We start from the raw sequence: 23466 nt of genomic DNA, 5'->3' as shown, positions 1-23466 counted from the left end.
GAAACAATGTTACAGTTAAGCTTCTTTTACTTGACATATTTCTATATTTATGCAAACATAAGAATTCATGAATGTATGTAAATGTTCATGTACCACTGAAACATACAAGAGAAATATAGACTTTTAATATTACTATGCCCTAAGTTGTAAGGCACAGTTGGCTATTCATGTAACATTCCAAATCATGTAGTAATTACTAGAACTTAATGACTAATGGTTCTAACTAGTTTTAAATCAAAATGTTTAGTGTTTGATAGTATAAATGTCAAAAACTATTACCTGAAGGTTTCTCTTTACTATTCCTATCCCTCTAATAAAAAGAAATGAAATTAAACTTACTAATCAGCAAACATATTGTATACACATAATACATAAATGTATCCACATTTATCTAACAAGAATGTTTAGCCTGGGAGTGAAAGCTTCACAAATCAGGAAGTTGTTTACTATTTAAGGCTTTTGTTTGAGTCAAGAAGGAAAACAAAGTATCATTATTGAGTTCGACAACACCCTTCAAGGCAAGTCTTAACTAATCCTAAGGTTTTTGAGTACAGGCAATACCATTTTTATTCTTTAAACCTCCTTAAAATTCACTCTAATCCATAACTCATGATTAAAATAGTAAATGAGATTTCTTTTAAAATTCTGAAAACTTGGAGTAATTAAAATGTACTATTTGGCACCTGACCCTCATAGTTAAAACAGTAGTAACAAAACTCATTCTACTACCGATCTTCAGGGAACCTCAGACAAAGTTCATCTTGATTTACTTTAAGCTGTAAATTACTGAACCATCACTTTTGCCAAATGAATAAATCACTCAGCACATCTAATGAAACTGCTTGAAAATTATTTGTATAAACTATTTGGCAGAGTAAAAATAATTCAATTGCATCCCAGATGAAAATTCAATTGTCCCATACAAAATGGGACTAAATTTCTGATTTACAAGAGATTTATATAAAATACTGGCAAGAAGAGCCTCTTACTAAATAATCAGCCCTCCATTATATAGTACCATTCTCTGGTGCACCAGATTTAACCTGGGTTATCCTATGCAAAAACCCAAGAGCTGGTTTCTCAGGTTTCACAGTCCTACATAATGTGATGCACATATAGCTAATTTCCCTGGCATAATAACATTAAAATATATTTTTAATCAGAAGAAGGGTATTAAAATCCAACTTTGAATATCCTATGATGTACCATATATGTCATGGCATTTTAAAACCTTTTAAACATTTCTGCTAAATTAATTAGTTTTACATTAAGGAGTTTCAGGGACTCCTATTAAATGCAACACATCTGAAAGACAATTAAACATTAAGAATGATTCTTCAGAAGAAATAGCCATTAAGAGAGAAAGGAAAACAACAAGTTTCTAAATAAGAACACACAAAACATAAAAAATAGAATCCATTTTGTTTTCTGTTGGGTGTGTTTTAATCACCTTATACGTACAACAAGTGTACAAAATTCAATCTCTTGTTTTGTATTTTATTACAAGATGAAAATCTCCTACAGACCCAAAGACTTGTTAATAGACTAAAATTATAATAGTATAGTGAGAAAAACACACATGCACACACTAAAGACTATATTATATATTTTTTATGTCTGTAAATGGAATTTACAGTTCTCTCTGGCAATGTGAATGAACATCCTATAATTTAGTCAATTTACAGATTACAGGTTCAAATTGACCTTGTAGCCCATAAAATTGCTCATCTTCGGTACAGGATTAGAAGTGGGAGAAGAATGTCATAACTGTATTTAAGGAATTTACCATAACAATGGAAAGGAGGATATGCATGCATAATTTTAGCCACTCTTGCTCATATAATAGTTTTGAATTCTCAAACAATGCATATCTTACATAGGCTTCTTAGCTAACCATGGTAGGAATGGTTTCAATTTACTCACCCACAGACATGACACTTGTATTCCCTCATCCCAAGGTGCCTTTTGACATGGTTTCTGGCATCTCCAAGCTGAGCTGTTGCGAAGTGGCATATCTTGCACTTGAATGGCTTTGATCCTAAGTGAAATTTAACACAATATGTGAGTTTAATTAAAATACATAATCCAAATTTGTAGAAATGAAAATTCCTGCAAAAGGTGCTTCTTAAATCTTTAATCTTATTAGCAATTTGCTATGTCCCAAAAATGGCCCTGCTGCATCAATTTATGGCCTGAGAAGGTAGGCCAGGAATCAGGTTAGCCAACTGAGAGTTTGCTTAGGTTTCAGTTTAAAGAAACTAGTAGTTCTTGAAATTACAAATGGTATACTGAATGATAACCAAGCAAATGTGCTACAAAATACTTTCTCTATAACTCACACAAGTGTCTAACAAACTAAGTTAACATCTAAAAATGGAATATTTCAAAAAAGAAATACAGACAGGTTACCAAAAATCTTTCAAAGTATATCAATTTTCAAATAAATTTCTCTGTAATCGTCATCTAATTTCTCTCTATTTCTTTGGGTCTGAACAATTCACATTAGCATTTGTATTTCAGATTTTTCCTGTCACATGTGCAGAATGATTCATTACATTGCTATTGTAATGACACACAATGTATGAATATACAGTGGATAAAATATGATGCTTTTATGACTGTTTTATGGGCCAAGAATTTATGATGATTCTGCAAACCAGAAATATTGACATTTTGGCTATTATTTATTTTGAGAACAAATTTCTTAACATAAAATGACTAGGGCAAAGCAAAAAACTAAAATATAATTTCCTAGGAAGCAGCATTAAATTATCTTTCTTGAACACAGAAAAATAAAAATATGTATTTTTTAAATTGAGACCTAATACAAATCCTAAAGATTGTAAGAAAAAAGTCATGATTAAATTGGGCACATGCCAGTTTACTAAGGAGTGACTTGTTATTTAAAGTATATATTCTGTGCCACCTTGCAGCTTTTTAAGCCCTAAAAATTCTTAAATTAGTACAGTTTAAAGTAAGTATAATATGTTCTTAGATTTTTCACATAATGTTTAGTATATGTTTTGTGAAGTACTTTTTCCAATTCAGTTAGGTATAATATGAAATATGTGATCTTTAATAAATATACATAAAGAGTTCTGATAAGAAAAATGTTACAGTATATCATACTTGATCAATGAACCTTTGTGCTGTGCCCTTGAAAATAGAATATCCTCCAAGAATACTTTGTTGAAACAGAACTCAGTATAAAATTTTAGGAGTCTTAAATTTCACTTTAATTCCCAAAACCTGACAAAAAATGAAGCATTTAATTTTAATCTTCTAACAGAAATAAAAAAGTCAACAGAACTAAGCACGGGCAGACAAGGTTGAATATTTCACAGTTCAATGACAATGAAGCCAGATCTCTTAATACTTCCATTTCTACTGTTAGAAGTAGATGTAAAATATATTTAGCACCTGAATGGTTATATCTAGTCAGCTTTATATGTTTAAATGTCACAAGCAGGTAGAAACTGCAGCTCACAGCAATCACATTTTATCAATCACGTTGAAAAACCACAGTTTATTTAAATGATCCTGATAAAACTAAATATATCTCTAATTTGGTAGTATTTCAAATCAAATGAATTCTTTAATAGGCCTACTGAAATAAAATAAAGTCGAGGAGAAATAATCTACCTATACATTAAATTAAAAACTATTATAGCTGGTATTCAAAATTATGAAACACAAAACTAATTATATAATTAATATCTAGACTCCAGTTGAATATTCTAAAGCTCTCCTAGTATTTATATTTCAATTTTACCTAATAGACTTCAAACACCTTGTGAATTTAAAACTATGTTATTTTGATTTTGTTCATACAATTGATTACATACTTATTTGCTCCGGTGCCTCAAAAGATCTGATAAGACCTTTGCTGTTTTCCATTTACTGTACATTGCTCCTTTGTAAAAAAAAAACCACAGCTCAGTCAGGTCTTCGTGATCACTGCTACAGTGTGCTGACAATACATAAATGTATTATTCTGTTGACTGCTCTCATCCAGAAATCACTGAGGCCTTGACTATTTTTTATTTCTCATATTCAGGGTTGACTGTCTGCTAACATCTCCATTTCTTTGCCATGAAAATTCAAATACTACTATCTATAGCTAGTACTTATTTTCTGGATTTAAAAATTAAAGTGCAAAAATCATTAAAAACAGAACAAAATTGGTAGCATCCAAATTATTGCCTGTCTTCCTGTGAACATTTTAATCAAACTATTAAATAAAGTTAATATGTAAATATTAAAGAGAATGTACACAAATGAATACTAAATATATGCATTTCCCACATTAAGTTTTTGCTAGGCTACTTTTCAAAATTTTGCTGACTTTATGCTTTTCAATACAATTCTCAAATTGATTTTATTTGATTTTATTTTTTGTTAATCATTCAGTCCACAAATATTCATTAAGTGCTTATTGTGTGCCATGAATTATAATAAGCTATGAGAATACAAAGAGAAACAAAAAACACTGATGTTGCCCTCAGGGGACTCACCTTCCAAAGGGAGAAATCAAATTACTAGGTATATACAAGATAGACTCGTAAATGGAAGGGAATCTCAATATAGATGGAAAGTAATTTCTTAGAGAGAAATCAAGAGGGACTAGTAAAGGCCCCTTACAGAAATTGGGATTTGAGCTAAGTCTTAAAAGAAGTTGAAGAGGCAAAAAGGCACAAATATGAAGGGAAAGCATTCTAGAAAAGAGGGGCAAACAAAAAAAGAAAAGAGGGACAACTGCCTTTTAAAAAAAAAATATATATATATAGCAATATATCTATATATTTAGATAGATAGAAAGATGATAGATAGACAGACAGATAGATAGATAGATAGATATATCTGTCCCCTACTCTAATAACATCATCAAACAAGTAGAAAAAGAATAAAAAAAGCTAAAAATGAATCAAAATCTTAATTGTAGCATTTCTGAACCATGAAAATTGTAGTCATTCTAAACTGCTGAATTTAGGCAATTTTTTTTTACATTTTAAAGAAAGATATTATTTATTTTGAGTTTTATAAATTTACCCCTATTCTGGCTTCCCTCCCCCCCCAGCCCCCCCCTAGAAGGCAGTCTGTGAGTCTTTACATTGTTTCCATGGTATGTTATATAATTTTTTTAATAGATATCAAACCCAAAGAGAACACATGATCTATCATGTAATTAAGAAACATTATTCAAGCTACTCTAATGAAAAATGTCAGTCTCTTTGAAGACAAGTACCCAGCTCAAATTCTACAATTAATCCAATATAATATAGCTCAAACCTCCATGATTCTAAAATATTGAATATCTCAAAAGAAAAGCCAAGCTTAACTGAATCACACCACAACTACAGTACATTTAAGACTTCAAATGAAGTCAAGATGCTTCAACCAAATCAAACCGGTCAACTGTAAACTGGCCACAGATAAACATCTAAACTACCAATTGACTGGACTGGCAAAAAATATTTCAAGTGCAAACTTTTAAAATGAATTAGCATAAAATATTAGTTTGGGAGTTTTTTGAATAAAGTACATTTTTTTAATTCATTCAGTTTGTGGGAGATCTTAATATATCATCTCAAAAGTGATCTTCCCTTAATAGTTTAATGGTATCTTTAAACAAATTTACACAATTCCATCAGAAATTCTCTTCCTACCTCCAGTTTTCCATCTCTTGCTCTAAGAACTATAATCAAATAGACACAGCCATTGCTTCTGGAAAGGTTACCTATCCTAGTAACTTCTCAAATCCTGGGCATCCCTCTACCGTATACGATCTTTTCCTAACTGAACATAAGCTCCTTGAGCACAGGGACTTTCTCACTTGTGTAACTATTTCCCTTACGTTCAGCACAATATACGGTATATAGCTAGGGCTTAAAACTATTTTTAAACATAACATATGAACTATTATAAATAAGAATTGAAGAAGAAAAGTGGACAGCAGATTTTCCTAGCCAAATGCAAATGATGCAGAAGAATGAATTTTCTAGCTAAACCAGTTCCTTCCAGTTAGCAAATGCTCAGCATAACTTGAAAATTCTTTTTGCCTCCACTACTCTTGAAGACCAAAATCCATTTGTTTCTTCCAGCACTGCTTTCATTGTGCTAAGGATGGGAAGAAAAGGTTACATAAAACATAACAGTAAATCACAAAATATGAAAACAAAGATTGGAAGAGTAAGCCCTTTTCCAGTTAACCATTAATAATAGTCCTACCATTACTATTTCATGGACATAAGCAAAGCAACAGAAAAGCAATTCATTTTAAAGTTCTCTGAGAAAAGGGCTCAGATTAAAAATCTGTTCAGCAACACTAAAAACAATAAAAAAACTAAAAAGTTGAAATGGACAACTAGTATTCTGCACTTAAGAATTCTGTTCTTTTAGGAGTCGTTTCAAAGCGCAATAAAAATACACTTGCTGAGAAGACCTTTACAAGATGTTAAAAAGTATGCTAACTTTTACTAAATGTTACAATCAATGATGTAACTTATATAAGTAAGGTTGCTTTGTCATATATTGATAGTTACCTCACTTTCACATCCACATTAACTTGATTTTAAATGCAATTAATACATATAGTCAAAGAAGACTAATGGACTACATTCTGCACTTAACCTGGTGGACATTTTCAAATGGCACAAGTGACCAGTGCAAACCTATTTTGCATTGTAAACGACTAAATAAATCTTAATGGATTAAGAATGATCAGCTATCAACACACAAGGGAAATTAAGTGCTGAAATGCCTACATTGATTATTTTAAATTATTAGCCTTACTCTGTTCTTGAATTTGTATGCTTTTAGTGAGCTTTAACACATTTACAAGACTTATTGACTATAATTACAAGAGAATTCAAGTAATGGACACATCAATTATAAGCAACATGTCTTGACCAGACAGTTGCATAAAGAATTCTAAAAAGAGCTCCATTAGCATCTTCCCCTTAGTTTTATTCAGTTTTATCTGCCTTAAGAGTGCATATTGAGAGCTGATACATATGTTCTGCCCATGTGAACAAGACCATTTCCCAGACATATCACAACCAAAAGTGAACTGTTTATTACAATCTAACATTCATACATACTATTGATAGAGATATTATAAAAACAAAAGAGCAGTGCCAAAAAATTGTACCACTGCAACAAAGTAGCTGGTGCCCAGAAGCAATACCAATATTTATCCATGCCAGTTCTATGCATATTGTTTCAGATTTTTTCAACAAAAATATTTGTCGATGATGATGATGATATTTCTTGCCTTTTTTGCCTTTTTCTTGGTAACTAAGAAACTAAATTTCAAATACTGCATGAATTTAAAGTATAGCTTCCATAATAAGCCATCATTTAAAAGTACAGTAAAATAAACCTTACAGTTTTAATGAAAATATGTTCATTGAAATGTGAATTTATTATTCAAATCCACTCATAAATTCAACTATGGAGACACCACTTGTCTAAGCAGAGCACTGTGATTTAGAAAAGCTGTCTATTTAAAATAAAGAATGTATGGCAGGTTTATAGAAACAGAGCAGTGAATTTTTACATAAATTTAGAATAGTGACTTATGCATTTTCCACAAAAATGTTTTTAAATTTCTACTTAAAACTAAACATAAAAATGGAATGTTAAGTGTGATAGAGCACAGAAACTAAATTAGGTGCTACCTTCATGAACATCAAATCAACTTTATATATTAACTCTGAAAAATAATGACTGATTTTTGACTCCCTGAAAACAGAACTTTGTTGCCTAGCAGTTACATTTCCCAGGAACCAACATAACACATATTGGATATTATAAATTCTCAAAATATAAATAATTTTTTATCATAACCACTTTTCAAAACATCTCTCTCAAAATCATTCAACATGTTTTCTAAAAATACATACTACTACTTAGCATGTACTTTAAAACCTAAGTACTGGTCAAAATATATCACAATTTTAAAAGAGAGTATCAACTTTTTGAAAAAAAGTGAAAGTAATGTCTTGAAACTGCCCATGGGAGAACCATCAATGATTAAAGAACCTTAAGAATATGTTGCAATATCATCAGAGACTTTTTGATCATGACAATGTTGAGAATTGCTTAAGAGACAATGGATAAATGTGTATGTGGATAAGAGCAACATTTTAGCATTCATTAGTATGTATAGGTAAATATGTGCTTGCTAGAAAATAGACATACCTGTATGAGTGCGAATATGTGCTAGAAATGCCATGGAATTGCTACTTCGACACATCTTTCCACAATACTTGCAAACATTCCCCTGATTCTCCTCTCTTTCACGGTTAATTTGCTCAGTGTCTTCCACTATATATTTATTCACCTCCCGAAGTAACTCTTCATGTTGTCCTTTAATATGAAGGAATAAATTCTGCTCAGAATCAAAGGGTTCTGTGCACTTGACACATTTAAAAGTGGCTCCTCCTTCTGGAAGCTCTTCCACACTGGCCTGTTCATTTCTCATGTGACCAGCACTAGCCAAATGCTGGTGGAGGTTACTTTCTGTATAAAATGATTTTCCACATAATAGGCAATGAAAGTGTTTCTCCTTTGAAGGATGTTTCATAGCAATGTGAACATTTAGTCCACTCAAACCATCTGCTAAAAAGCCACAGTCATCACACCGTATACGAGTGGATTCAATAAGGGAATTTCCTTCAGTTTTCTTCTTTTTTAAACCTTGAATAGAGTCTTTGAAAGGTATCTCATTGATTTTCACTCCAGCTGTTATCAAATTTTCCTCAGGTTGCTCTGCTGGGTCATCATCCTCATGATTCTTTATTCTTACAATAGAAGAATCAAATTGGTCATACGTATACATGGACTTCCCTTTATCATCAATACCAATAGTTTCTAAAGTTTCATTATATTCTTGTATGTTAGGTTGTGAACATTCTCCTTCCAAAATGATTTCATTTTCATACTGTGAATCCATCATTGGTTCTTTCACAGCAACAGATTCTTCTTGTGAGATTTTGCCGTCCTCAGAACCATAAAGATTTTCTGCTTTGTTTATATTGTTTTCATTGACGTTGGACTGCTCAATTGATGCTTTGAGGACAACTGAAGGATTACTTTCAGTCTGATGTTCTCCAACTAGAACTTTAGTACTTGCCTGTTTGTTATTAATTTTTTCTCCATTTTCACTCAAGTTTTCCTCAGTTTTCTGACAATGAATATCCAGACCACTAACATCATTTATTGCATCTTGGTTTTTCTTTACCATCTCACAATTAAATTCCAGACCTCCTTGATTTGAGCTTTGACATATTTTGGGTGAGTCATTAACAGAAATTTCTTTAGGGGGTGTTGTCTCCTCAGATTTCCCAACTTTATCTTTGGTAAGCGGTTGATGGAATGCTTCAACCACAGAATGATCTTCTTTGAGGTCATATTCTCCCCTAGTATCAACCTCTACTGAATCGGAAGTACAGGTTACATTGGAAATGTCTACACTGGTATTCTCATCTAAGAGAGAACAATCATCAGTTCTAGATTTAACCATGTTTGATACACTTATATCAAGGGGAAAGTCTGTTTGGTCAGAATTTATTTGTAGTTCTTTAGAATCTCGCTCATGTTCTTCTTCATGTAGGACAATGATTTTTTTAGAACTATCTGTGACATTTCCTTCATCGTCAGAAGAACAACTAACATAAGACTGTCTTTTAATTTTATGTTTCTCTGTTGCTGCATGCCTTGTCATCTCGCGGCGAGTAACGGCATAGTAGTCACATGCCATGCAATAATATTCAAAGTCTTTCGTATGTTTTCGTTTTACATGCAGTTCTAAAGAAGCAGAAGAGTGAGCAACAAATTCACAATGTATACATTTATTATCACTTGTAATTGTAGCACTCTTCTCAACCTCCTGACTTAGGCCTTCTGATTTGAGAGGTAGTGACTCTTTTTTGTCAGTAAGATGCTCACTCCCCTGTTGACCTAGAGAATAAAGGGCATTTTCAACTTCTACTTCAACTCTTTTTCCAGGTTCTTCTGACAATTTTTCAAAGATGGCATTACTCAATTCAACTGGCTCATCAGTATTACTAACATTTCCATCTAAAGGACCTATTGGACTGGCAGTCATTTTCCTAGAAGGCTCAATATTACTCTCTTCAGGGAAAACAATAATATCTGACCCTTGTTTTCCATTTGCTTCTATTTCTACACGCCCTTTATGTTTCTTGGTAGCACAGTGGCGTTCCATATCCCCCTTAGTTACAGTGTAGTAATTACATACTTTACATAAATAACTGTATTGGTGACTGTGTTTCCGTCTAATATGAACTGTCAAGTTTGTAATACTAGAAGCCAATAGACCACAATGAGAACATGTCCGTGAAATATTCCCTTTAGGTCTCCCTCTCTTTGGGGTATGGGCAAAAGCTAACTCACCATCTTTGGTGATTTCACTAGACTGTTCTTTATTACTTATCATTTTTGTCTCAAGACAGGATGATGTCTGTAACTGCATATTTTCCACATTTCCTTCAGTTGTTCCATTCCCAGAAATATTAGACTCATCATTTTTATCACTTGCACCTATACAAACCCTTTCAATACATTCTTCAAAACGTAAACCAATGTTATTTTTTCTAGCATTTTCAAGATGCTTGCTTCTTTTAATGTGTTTCTCCATTCCTTCTTTGCTCAAAGAATAGAGATTGCATGCTTTGCACAGAAAGTGATAGTCCTGAGCATGCCGAAGTTTTATATGTCTTGTAAGAACTGTAGAAGATCTTGTTTTATAAAAACACTTCTTACATTGAAACTGGGGCTTATTCAAGGTTGAATGTTTTATTTCACTTCCATAGTTCAATTTAGAGAGTTTATAGACATCCTCCTGAAAAGCTTTCTCTATTTTATCAATAGGATCTTTTCTATTATCTCTTAATTCAGAAGTATTTAAAGTTTTAGTTTGCAAAGTTAAAGCATTGGTAACTGATTGAGAACTCTTTGAATGAACTGATAAATTGATATGTTGCTCATTGGTTTCATGTTCTGTCAAGTCTTTACCAGATAGGAAAAATAGATTGCAATAAGAACAAGCAAAAATCAGATTGTGCTCGTCCTTCATGTGATCTCTAAGATTTACTTCATCCACAGAAATAAATGAACAACACTGACAACTAAATATACATCCAGCCTCCTGATGCTGGTTATTCTTCAAGTGTCTGTCTAAGTCTACTCGTGACAAACTAGAATAATCACAGGTCTGACAGTGAAATTTTAACTCTCTCCCATGGCATCTTTTCATATGTATTTCCAAACTGTTCCTGTTTTCAGTGATATGTCCACAGTGGGTACAAGTACATAACATTTGGTGACCAGAAAGAGGCTTCATTATCAAAGAGTCAAGTTGTGCAGAGGATGGAGGATGAGTTTTTGTCTTAGTCTGCATAAATTCCTGGGTTTCTGAGGTAGTCATACATAAACTCTCAATATCAGCATTAAATTCTAATTGCTTAGCTGCTGACTTTGCATCGCTTGGCTTCATCTGAGTTCTAAGGTGTTTCATATACATCCTATGTGTTTCATTTTTGCCTTTTTTGCTAATTCCCAAAAGACTAAGTCTTTTCTTTGCTTGACTTTTTAAGCTGAAAGATCCACTTCTTCTAAAGCCAGAACTTAACATTAAAACACTCCGTTCAGGTCTTTTCCTTTCCAGTCTCCCCACTGTATTAATACTATGAACTGTTTGTAGGTCATTCTTAGTGGGTTCTAACTTATCTAAAAGATCCTCTGAAGTTACTAATGGGCCTACATTTTTTTCCTGATCCTCAGTATTTTTTCCTAAACTAAGTGAAATATTTTTTTTTCCTTCAAAAGTCTTCAGGTTTTCTGAGGAAATATTTTTAGATGGAATCATTTCAACAAAAAACTCATTGTCATCACTTGGTTTAGAAAGGCTTTCTTTGATAACCTGAAGTTTCTTTTGAGCATTTCTTAATCCTCTTGAATCAGCATTCTTATTTATCGATTTACGAGCTCTAGGTTTTGCTCTCAGTGTCTTTTCAGTGTCTGTAGCATATTGTTTTTTACAAAACGATTTTTTGGTCAATATCTGAACAAATCCCCCACGAGCAGCAAGATTCTGACGTCGGAGGTGTGTCTTGCCAAGGTAATGAGCATCCAAAAGATTTTCTTCAACACACTGAAAACCACAGAGATCACAACAAAAGACATTCTGCTGTCCATGTGTTTGTTTGATGTGTATATGTAAGGATGAACTGTTCTCTGTTTTATAGCCGCATTGGTGGCAGATAAACTCTTTAGAATGTTTTACGTGACTTTCAGAATGTTTTTCCAGATCAGAACAAGTAGAAAACAACTGATCACATATTTTACATTTAAAAATTGTATCTCTATCTCCTACAGTACAACTAACAGTGATTTCTTCTAAGTGAAGAGAAGATACATTCTCAGGTTCAAGGGAAACAACATCTTCCATATATTTTTTCTCTGTGTGTATTTTTGGAGCTGCCCGGTCAGCAACACTGAGATCACAATTAGAAGACAATAAATTTGAAAGACAAGTGTCACCATCTGGGAATTCATTGAATAAGGGCTTTTGTATACTATCTTCAGTGATTTCCACTGCTGTAACTGAACTCTGAAGAGCTTTTTCCTCTTCTTTAATATATTCTGAGACATCCAACTTTATTCGTTTGGGAAAATGTTCGTTTCTATTTTTATCCACAGCATTTAAAGGGTTTGAAGATTCAGAAAATGCTCTTTTGTTTATTCCATTCTCTTCTGTCTTCTCAAGATCTCTATGCGTTTCATCTGAGAAGTCTGATTTAAGATCAGATAAGGCCTCATGTTCTTGTATGGAATTTCTTAAGTCTCTTGTTCCTTTAGTTTCTGAACTTTCATCTTCTTCATTCTCAGGATTTTTATCTCTATCCATCCTTATTGGAATGTTCAGGAAGCTACGTTTCTTGGGTCAAGGGCACCTCATTTGGCTTTCATAACACCTATAAAACAAGTAAGTCCATTATTAGTCTTTTGCACGTAGAAAAAGAACCTACTCATTTATTCACCTTGAAGTCACCACTAATGGTGGTTGACTTTAGAGCCTCTTGATTAAAATGTCATGAAATTAGTCACAACGAAATTTTCTTTGCATTTTTTATATGAGCTTTGACAAATATATGAAATACTTCCTGGAAAGAAGAGAAGCAGGCATTGAAAGAACTATATAACCAGTCTCTCCCTCATCAATTTAATGTGGGGGTGGGGCTTGAAGTGAATTTTTCATCTCAAATTTCTGTGACTATAAAAAACTGAAGCACTGAATATTTTTGGTCTTATACTTTAAAATACCAGGAAATTGCAATGACGTTATAGTTTATATAACCTTTCCTCAGTCTTATAAACATCTCAGTGGACAACCAAGCTAACATTTTTACATATTTCCAGAGCTTCACATTCATCTCACCTTTTCTCAGAGGAAAAGTCTTTCACCCTTCAATTGTCAATTAATAATTTCCTCATCAAGCAGCTAGATGGCAGAGTAGATAGAACACCTGGTCTGAAATCAGGAAGACCCAAGTTCAAATTTGATCTAAACATTTAATAATTGCCTAGCTGTGTCACCTTGGACAAGTCAGTCTTAACCCCATTGCCTTAAAAAATTAAAATTTAAAAAAATAATAATTTCCTCATCTATAATCATTGTCATTGTCAAATATTGCATGCAAAGTTGAAGGCTGAGGTAAAATTAAGACTTCAGATGAAGAACTGAATAAATGGAAAATGAATTTTAAAATGTTTTTGAAATAAAGTTTCTAAAAATCCATAATATAGATTTTATTTTTATTTACATTATTTATTTAAAGCAAATCGTTTTCCATTTATTTTGCTGAGAAATTTTAATTCTACATACAATCTTACATTCCAAAAATGAACATTTAAATGAATGTTCCTCTAAACATATGATAACTCTCTTCATCCTCTTCTATGAAATTTACAAATCAAATTAAGCTTGTCCTTTTGTATGGTCAGTACCCTGACCTGAAAATTCCAATAACCACCAAATTATAAATCCAATGCTAAGTTTCTCAAATCTCCAAATGGCTAATGGAATTTTAGCACCTCAAACTCAACATGTCCAAAAGTAAAGTCCTTAATTTCAACTGCAAGCTGCATGTGGCTGTGCAGGTCCTAATCTACCTCCTCACACCACAATCATCCAAATAATTTTTCTGGAGCTGTTAACGACTATAGAATCTCCCAGCTGCCAAGACTCATTTCCTTCCTTAAACCTTATGCTATTGTTTTAATTATTTTATTTGTTTAGTCATTTCAGTCATATCCAACTCTTCATGACCTCATTTGGGATTTTCATGGCAAAGATACTAGAGTGGCTTGTCATTTTTTTTTCTCCAGCTCATTTTATAGAGGAAGAAACAGGCAAACAGAACTAAGCAACTTGCTCAGGGGTCAGAGAGCTACTAAGTATCTGACATCAGATTTGAACTCAGGAAGATGAGTATTCCTGATACCACTCTATTCACTGAGCCATCTAGCTGTCCTTTCTTTCAATCTTATAGCTAGTCTCTATGTTCTATCAGTTCCTCTCTTAATAAATCCATCCTTTCTCTCCACTTCAATTTGATTTTTAAATTATATTTGTTTGTTAAGGAACAATAGATTTGAAGAACTAATACAAACTTCAAATAAGAATTCTTATTAATTTTGATTCTTGGAGGTTCCATTGGATCTTTTTGCATTTCCACCATTCGAACAACTCTTTGTTTAGTTCCAGAATTGAAAGCTACTCCTTGGTGAAATGGTGTGTACCTGATATAGTAAGCTGGAGCTAGTTTACCCTGACCTCCTAGCACTTTAATCCATTAGAGAAAAGACCCATAGTCAGATAACCATCTAAATACACAATATACATTTATTACACACACACACACACACACACACACACACACACACACACACACACATTTAAGTGCAAAAAAAAAAAATACTTTGAAGCAAGAACAAGAAGATCTTTACTAACAGAGAAGCTGCACCAAGGAGAGAGTAAATGAATTGACATTTTCCTGATGGAAATCAATAGGTAAAGAGGAAGAAAAGCATTCCAAACATACAAATTAAGAAGCACAAAGATATTCAGTCCAGGTAAGCAAAAGGAAGTCAATGGCAGAGTCTATGTAATTGGCTGAAACATGGGATTCAAAGGACAATAAGATTAAGCTGAAAAGGTACTGTGGTATGAGATTGTGAGAGATGTTGAAATTCAGGTTCAGAATTTTAAACTTTTTTTGGTATCTTTGAAAAGGGGAACCATTGAAGAATATCTAACTAGAGGAGTTACATGACCTGATCAATGCATAAGAAAGAAAGTCTAATAATAATATGAAAGATTACACTAGAGTAGAAGAGATGGCAAATTCCAGAAGAATCATGAGAAGGCTATATACATGGTAATGAATTCTGTACTGTCTCCTTTCTAATATAGTCCATCATCAATCTCAAATTTCTATTACTGTACTGTCCTCCCAATTGGCTAGTTTGACTCTAGTTTTTCTTCCTTTGCAACTTGTGCAATCTCAGCAGACCCTTGTTTCCCAAGAAAACTCAATATATTATCTTCCCTTTTCAATCAATGTCCATGATGTTCCTCATGTTCAGCTACTCTTTTGCTTCCATGCCTTTATTGTTCTCCTTCATCTATAAGTATTATTCCCTTTATCTTTTCAAATCCATGTACTCTTTAAAGTCTGATGTAATTATTTAAACTCCATCTGAAGTCCTAGTTCTAGTAAGCATTCTCTGATGAATCCAGCTGACACTAATCTCCCTACTGCTGAACTCTTATTAACTTTCACCTATACTATAAAATTTGAAGTTGGCTATTATTTATTAATTGCTTAGATAAGTTTTTTAAGAATTAAACTCATGACTTCATTGAGTTCTAAGGAAGGAACATCCTTTACCAGTAGAGATCAACAAATCTAACAGAAGAGATTAACATGACTATAACAGCTAATCCTACCTTACGTGTTCTTGTGCACATCCTCCCATAAATGCTCTTTTTCACAACATTCATCTAGATTTCTCACCATTATGTGAAAACCCATAGAGCATATAGATTATACATTAGTTATTTCTGGTTCTCTCTATCTAACCATCTCATATTATTTTCTACTCATGCATCTCTCTCTGAAAACACTGACTGCTTCTCTAAAACAGTATTTTGAGAATAGTATGTTGAAACCTGCATTTTGTCCACCACACAGATCTCCATTATATTTTGGGTAACCTCCAACTTTGATTATTCAGAGAATGAACTATTTTATCATTCACAAACATAAAGTGCTACATTCAGTATGGATCTACGCATATCATGGAAACAAATATAAAGACTATCAGGGGCAGCTAGGTGGTTCAGTGGACAGAACATCGGCCCTAAAGTCAGGAGAACCTGAGTTCACATCCAGCCTCAGACACTTAATAATTGCCTAACTGTGTAGCCTTGGGCAAGCCACTTAACCCCACTGCCTTGCAAAAACCTTAAAAAAAAAGACTATATCAGATTGCCTTCTGTTGGGGGAAGTAGGGAGAGAGGGGAGGAAGGGGGAAAATTGTAAAATTCAAAACCTTGCAAAAAAAGATTGATAGAAACCACTATTGTATATAATTGGAAAACAAATATTTCTAGAATTAAAAAATAAAAAAATAAAAAACAAAGTGCTACCAGAAGACTAGCTGCTGAAAACAAAAAGGCTGTAACATAAGCAAATTAGAGTAGAAAGGAATTATTTCTCAGATATAAACAAGGGGAAGAATTCGTAACCAGAAAAGGAATAGAAACAAAAAACACTTTTGATGCCATAAAACTAAAAAGGTTTATTTGTTGTAGAAACAAAACCTAATCAGTCAAGTTTAGAAGAGAAATTTGCTAACTGGAAAACAATCTGTGGTTAAATTTCTCTGATAAACATCTCATTCCCAATGTATATAAAGAACTGATTCAAATATGCAAGAATAAGAACTATTCCCCAATTGATAGAGGATCAAAGGATATAAGCAGATAGTTCTCTTGAGAAGAAATTCAAGCTATAAATAGCAAAATGAAAAAATGTTGCAAAGCACTAATATAGAAATGCAAATTAACAGAATTCTGAGATTCTATCTCATACCTATTAAATTGGCAAAGTTGGCAAAAACAATAAAATGACAAATTTTGGAGACTGAGGAATTATGATCAGATGCTGATGGAGCTGTGAATTGGCCCAGCTATTCTGGAAATCATTTTGAAATTATGCCACTTTTTGTGACAGAGAACAACTAAGAACTAAGAGGGTATTCATCAACTGGGAAATAGCTAACCATACTTTGGTATAAGAATGAGACATCCTGCCACCTGATAGTTACTGAATGGATAGTGAACTATTAAGACTCTCCCAAACCTACTCCAGCAAAACCCTCAAATTTTCAACAAACAAATTAATGATCAATACAGTCATTGAGAAATTATACTAAGTTATTTTTTCCCACTCCAGAAGTACAAAGTCAGAAACCCAGGGACAATAGGAATATCCCCTTCCCATCCCTAAACAAAATAAGTACCAGCATGATCAAAGATGTGACAGATGAAATCTGCAAAGTTCTAAACCTGAGAAAGCCCTAGGATGGGGACCTCCAGGGGAATGGAAAGCAATCAATTTGGTGCTGAAATGTGACACAGTCTCATAAGTCCTTAATATTCTGCCCAAAAACACCAGAAAGATTCTTGAAGATCCAATCCTAACACTTTAAATCTCAAAGCTGAAGAGAGGGGAGATAAAAGGTGGAGGCTTCAGGTCAAAAACTCAGAAGACTCAGAATTAGACCAAACAGGTCTCACCATTCCATTCACAACAATAGCATGGAGCAGAGTCTGGCCCTGACAAAAATCCCAAAATCAGTAACTAAAACTGAGAGATGAAAAAATCATAAAAAACAAGTAGTATTAAAAATTATTGTTAACCTAATACCATAACAATTGAAAGAATACATAGAAAAAATATGAAAGGGAAAAATAGATTTTCTATAAGTTCTACATAAATACCTAGAAAAATGAAGCAAGAGCGTGTTTAAAAGTAAATAAAAACTCTTGAAGAAAAAATTGGATAGAGAAAAATTAGATTAGTCAAAATATGGTAAACCTTATTAAAGAACTAAAGTAGACCAAAGAGAAATCAATGACCTCATGAGACTGTGAGAAATATTAGAACAAAATTAAAACACTGAAAAAAATAAAACAAAAGATGACATCAAACATCAAAAACAAATAACATGGAAAATGTCAAGAGACATTTTAAGAATCATTGGAATCCCTGAAAATGCTTTTTAAAAAAAAAAGTCTGGACATTATGTTTCAAATAAATCCTAACTGCAAAACATATAAATGCCTATATCTAATAGGAGAGGTCAAATTAAGGGGAGATTGTCAATCTCTTCCTGAAAGAAACCCAAAAGTCAAAAATCAGAGCTCTTATATTAAAGAAAAAAATTATAAGCATCAAGATAGGAGTTCAAAAATCAGAAAACTTCATTCAGGACCACAAAATACCTGGCAGTTTATATTTATAAACCCAAATGGACCTTAGAAAAGTCAAAGGAGAGAACCTTAAAACCAAGAATAAGTGCCTGTAAAAGCTGAGTATAATCCTAAAGAAAGAAAAAGAAATGTATCTTTAATATAATAAAAAAAAACTTTCAAACATTCCTGATGAATACTTTAAGGCTGAAGAGGAACTCTGTTATACAAATACAAAAGTTCAGAGAAACCTAGAAAGGTAAATTTATTTAAGCAATTGGAAGGAGCTGGTATAGTAATAATATTCTAAAAGGAGAAGGAAAATTCCCTTCAGAACTTTAAGGACTTGAAAAGAACAACATGAAAGAGTCCCTTGGGTGACTAGACAAAAGAACTGGTTCTGATTTGAAGATCTAAAGAGAGGAAAAAGAAAAGATGTGTTAAAAAAAAAAAGAAAACATACATTGGTGAATAATAAAGGCAGAGGACGGAACTTGCTATTTCTTATAAAAGAAATAGAAACACGGGGAAAGAAGAGAAGAGTGGGCATCAGATAAGTCTAATTGAAATACATACTCAGCAGTGAAGGAGGAAGTTAAGTTAATACCAGGGCGAGAATAGACACAAGGTAAAACAAATTTGATTTGACAAGGAGTGGGATGGTGGTTTAAAATGAAAGAAAAAATTAATAAGAATCCATAGGAGTCCTTTATACTGTCTCTTAGACAACTAGAGAATGACTGAGCAAAATGAGGTACAGAAGTTAAAAGTAAGTTACAGAAGTAAAAAAGAAAGTTACAGAATATTATTATGACGTAAGAAATGACATAAGATAATTTCAGAAAATTGTGAATTGTATGTATGAAGTAGAGAAGAACTAGTCTATCAAGTCTTTATATTAAAAAAAAATTACAATGTAACTAAAGGAAAAACTTTGAAAGAATAAATAACTGTAATCAAAGCACTGAGCATAGTATCCTCTGGAGAATATATCCAAAAGACCTATAATGAAGCATGTTATCTATCTCCTGCTAAAGAAGTAATAGACACAGATGTAGGAACATACTTTTTGGGGCCAGCGAATGGATTAATAATATTTGTCCTTCATTTTCGAATAAGACTACAATATCAGGGAAATGATGCCATGACAAGCACATGAATTGGATTTGATGGGGGGGTGACATGCTAAATCACTTTCTCTTCCAGAATCATCTGGGTCCAGTGGCCAGATATGAATGAGGACAACTAGAGATAGCCCTGGATGCAATGTAATCAGGGTTAACTGACTTGCCCAAGGTCACACAGCTAGTGAGAGTCAAATGTCTGAGGCTGGATTCAAACTCCTGTCCTTCTGCCTCCAAGATCAGAGCTCTATCCACTGTGCCATTTAGCTGCCCCCACTGAATGGATTAGTTTGCTTGATTATACTTATTATTACAAAGGCTTTTCCCATCATTTTCTGTTAATTGAAAAATTATAGTATTTTTAATGATCCTAAACTTTTCTCTAAAACAAAGACCCCATATATTTTCCATAAAAAGGACTCAGTTAATGAAATATGTTGCTAACCTATATGCTTACATCCTGGTAGAAAGTTTCAAGAAATCAAGATCAATGAAGAAATGGGGGTTACTTGGGTTCATTACCCTATGTGTGCTTAATAAGCTTATTTTCATTAATTTTTCTACCCCAGGAGGAGCTTAAGTTCATTATAATAGTCTTGCAAATATATGACTAGGATAGAAGAACATATTAAGGAATAACATATAAGAGACGGACCAAGAATAGTGAATTACATAATTCCCAGTCAATGAAAAAGCAATGTGTTTTTTGCTTTTGTGTGTATGTGTCTGTCTTTGATGATACACACCCTTCCAGGAGGTATATAATAAAATTTAAGTTATTTCATTCATTCTTTTATTTTTCTTTTAAAGGTTAATTTCTAACAATATTTTCTCAATTACTATTATTTTATAAAAATAAAGTGTGCAATGTTTTTTCCTGTATATTCTGTAGCCTCCCTTCTTTCAGAAAATTGACTCAATGTCCTCCAAATTTTATTCCAGCACAGATCTGCTCTGTGTATATTTGGACTTAGTCTAGCTATTCTTCCTATCTTTATTTTTTTCACTGTAACTTCCACTTTCTTTTCTATTAGCTCAATGAGCTATCCTTCCAGTTTGACTATAATCTCTTTTCTCTTCAGGTATATAGCAAGGTATATATTTATAGCAAGAATATCACAACTGTTAGAATTCAGTTCTCTGTCTGTTTCCTCAAGCTATTAAATTTATGTACCAACAGCTGCATTAAGGGTCATAGGATTAAAAACTGAGATTTATATAATATTCTGCCCATTTCTGTCTTCAAGGCTACATTTTGATCTACCAAAATAAATGCTTTTAAAATAATTAACAAAAACTAAACATAAACCATATTCTTATGTGACCATAAAGATATACTTTTCTATTTTAAAGGATTTACAGAAGTATGCTTCTTTTCTTTTCATATTTTCACCCAGGAAGCCCTCTGTATGCCTATTATTCTTATAAAGATTTTGCTAAGTCAAGAAAATCATGGCAATTGGCAGTAATATGTAGTCATTCACTTTTTTGGTTATAATACCATCAATGAATTTTTCTACTCATCCATATCATTCTCCTTTCAAGTATCTTAAGAGTCAGTCACCCCAATACCATCAATGTTACCACGAACATAGAGCTCTCCTGAGTATAATTGATAACACACACAGACATGTGCACACACACACAAATTTGTTTTTGCCTCTACTATATATCAGTGTTATATAAAGAAACAAAGCTTATAACCTTACACAATCCTCCCAATGATTTTGCAAAATGATTCTATTTTTATCTCATTCTACTTTGGGGAGCTAGGTCTCTGCTTGGTAAAGAAACTGAGAATTTGTTCACATTGGTGGTTTCTAGACCTTCTGGTTTCCTTGTTGATATAATTCCTTTAAGTTAATTATATTGCCAGTTGAAATGTTGATAGTATATGTCTATTTCTCTTTTCATTTACCATTTTCCAGCAGCAATATCTTGTTTGAATAGGGTAGGCTAGAGTTGCTTTAACTGCTTTCCAAACCTGAAATTCTATACAAATTTATTCTTTTTTTTCATGCTTGCTACCTTCTTTTAATGACTCAAATTCTGGAAGGGAAATAACATCCATATAAATTGATCATTTGCTCTTACAACTGAAAGAAATAATCTTTTTTTAAGTATCAATCAAGAATATAGCAAAATGAACTTTTCAATAACATGAACCAAGTATACAATCTACATGGACAAATGACTATTAGATTCAACATGCAGGCTAATCTGTGTCATTTGTAGGGATTTGAGAAAATCCTCTCCTTCAAACTACATTAGTAACAATGAAATATTTGTTCCTTTAAAAACTTGGAAAAGAGACTTAACCTGGAAGGATGGGGAAGGGAAACAGAAAAAAGTCTATGAAAAGTCAAAATAAGTCTGTAAAGAGATTAGAGATTAAAAAATACCACACAAAAGATAAAGGGAAGGAAGACCATAGCATATCTGGAATTAAAAAACAAATCTAAGTATCCTTCTGAAGCAAAGGGAGCTAGATGTTCTGACAAGGAAATAGTTGTTAATCCTCTCTAAGTCAAAATTTATCCATTATAGGTTAGAAGTAGCCAAAAAGTAGTGGTCAAATGCTTCCTGGTGAAGGGTACTGAGGCAGCTATTTGGCAATGGTGGGGGGGGGGGGAGGAAGAAGAAAAAGAGAGGGGGCGGGGAGGGAGGGGGGGAGGGAGGGGTAAAGGAGAGAGAGTGAGAGAAAGCGAGAGAGCAAGAACGAGAGCGAGCGAGAGAGAGAGAGAGAGAGATCTCCCTGGAAATGTATACAAGTCACAGAGACTCTTCCTAGATTTGTCAAAACAGAAGAATACTAACCAACTCTGAAGATCAACATGAGCACAAATAATACTACCAGAAGGAACTTAGAAAATGATGCCAAAAATTATGGAATCTTGAACAAGAAACAGTTGACCATAGAGGTGCAGGTGATATTTTTATCAAAGCAATTCACTAAAGACAAGGTATTCAGAAAAGAAACTTTAATTTAGAAGCTAAATTCTGACTAAGAGATGGTACCCGGCATTGAGATTTGAATTTTTGATAAGAGTTTAAAAAAAAAAAATTTCAAGCAAAGGAAACCATAAGTCTGCAACCACAAAACAGATCTATTTATAACTGCTCTTACTGTAGTAGCCCAAGAATTAGAAACTAAGGGAATGGGTTTGGTATATTAATATGATGGAATACTACTCTGCTATAAGAAATGAGAGTGACAGTTTCAGAAAAAATGGGAAGACTTATATGAACTGCTACAAAATGAAATAAGAAGAACCAAGAGAACATTGCAAACACTAAGAGCAATATTATTACTCTTATCAATATAATCCAAGACAATTTAAAAGGACTCATGAGGAAAAATGCTGTCTACCTCCAGAAAGAGAACTGATGAACTTTGGGCACAGATGGAAGCATTTTTTTACTTTATTTCTCTTGCTTTCTTTTTTTTGCAACGTAGCTAATATGGAAATGTTTTACATAACTTTTTATGTTCAACTGATATATTGTTTGCTTTCTCAATGGGTGGCAGAATGACTGTAGGGGAGAGATTGGGATTTTTTTTAAATGAGTATTAAAATGTTTTTTTTAAGTGAGAAAATTTCACAGGAAAGAACTCTAAGAAGAAAGCAAAAACCCATGATCACAAATTTCTATGTTTAGACAACAAACAAGATGAATTAAAGATGTCAATACAACAAGGCAAAGGAATGTTATGGGTATTACTAAGACTTCCTCAGATGTGATCTATGACTGTAATATGGCCCTAAAAGTTAA

The 23466-nt window shown here is 33.0% G+C and overlaps 1 protein-coding gene across 6 annotated transcripts in view; it reads right to left on the bottom strand.

Annotated features, from left to right (window-relative positions):
- Window positions 1–23466, bottom strand: part of ZNF407 (zinc finger protein 407) — a 654777-nt gene that overhangs the window by 562391 nt on the left and 68920 nt on the right. For all 6 annotated transcript variants that reach the window (XM_074201492.1, XM_074201497.1, XM_074201498.1 and 3 more), the window contains exons 2-3: window positions 8203–13001; window positions 1924–2038 (exon numbers count right to left, since the gene is read on the bottom strand). In XM_074201492.1, coding sequence (XP_074057593.1) covers window positions 1924–2038; window positions 8203–12934 — 4847 coding nt within the window. In that variant the 5' untranslated portion in view covers window positions 12935–13001. The remainder of the gene's footprint in view (window positions 1–1923; window positions 2039–8202; window positions 13002–23466) is intronic.

This window comes from Macrotis lagotis, chromosome X (genome assembly GCF_037893015.1).
Source record: "Macrotis lagotis isolate mMagLag1 chromosome X, bilby.v1.9.chrom.fasta, whole genome shotgun sequence".
Classification (NCBI taxonomy): Eukaryota; Metazoa; Chordata; class Mammalia; order Peramelemorphia; family Peramelidae; genus Macrotis; species Macrotis lagotis.
The sequence above is the reverse complement of the archived record's forward strand: the minus strand, read 5'-3'. Positions and strand labels throughout refer to the sequence as shown.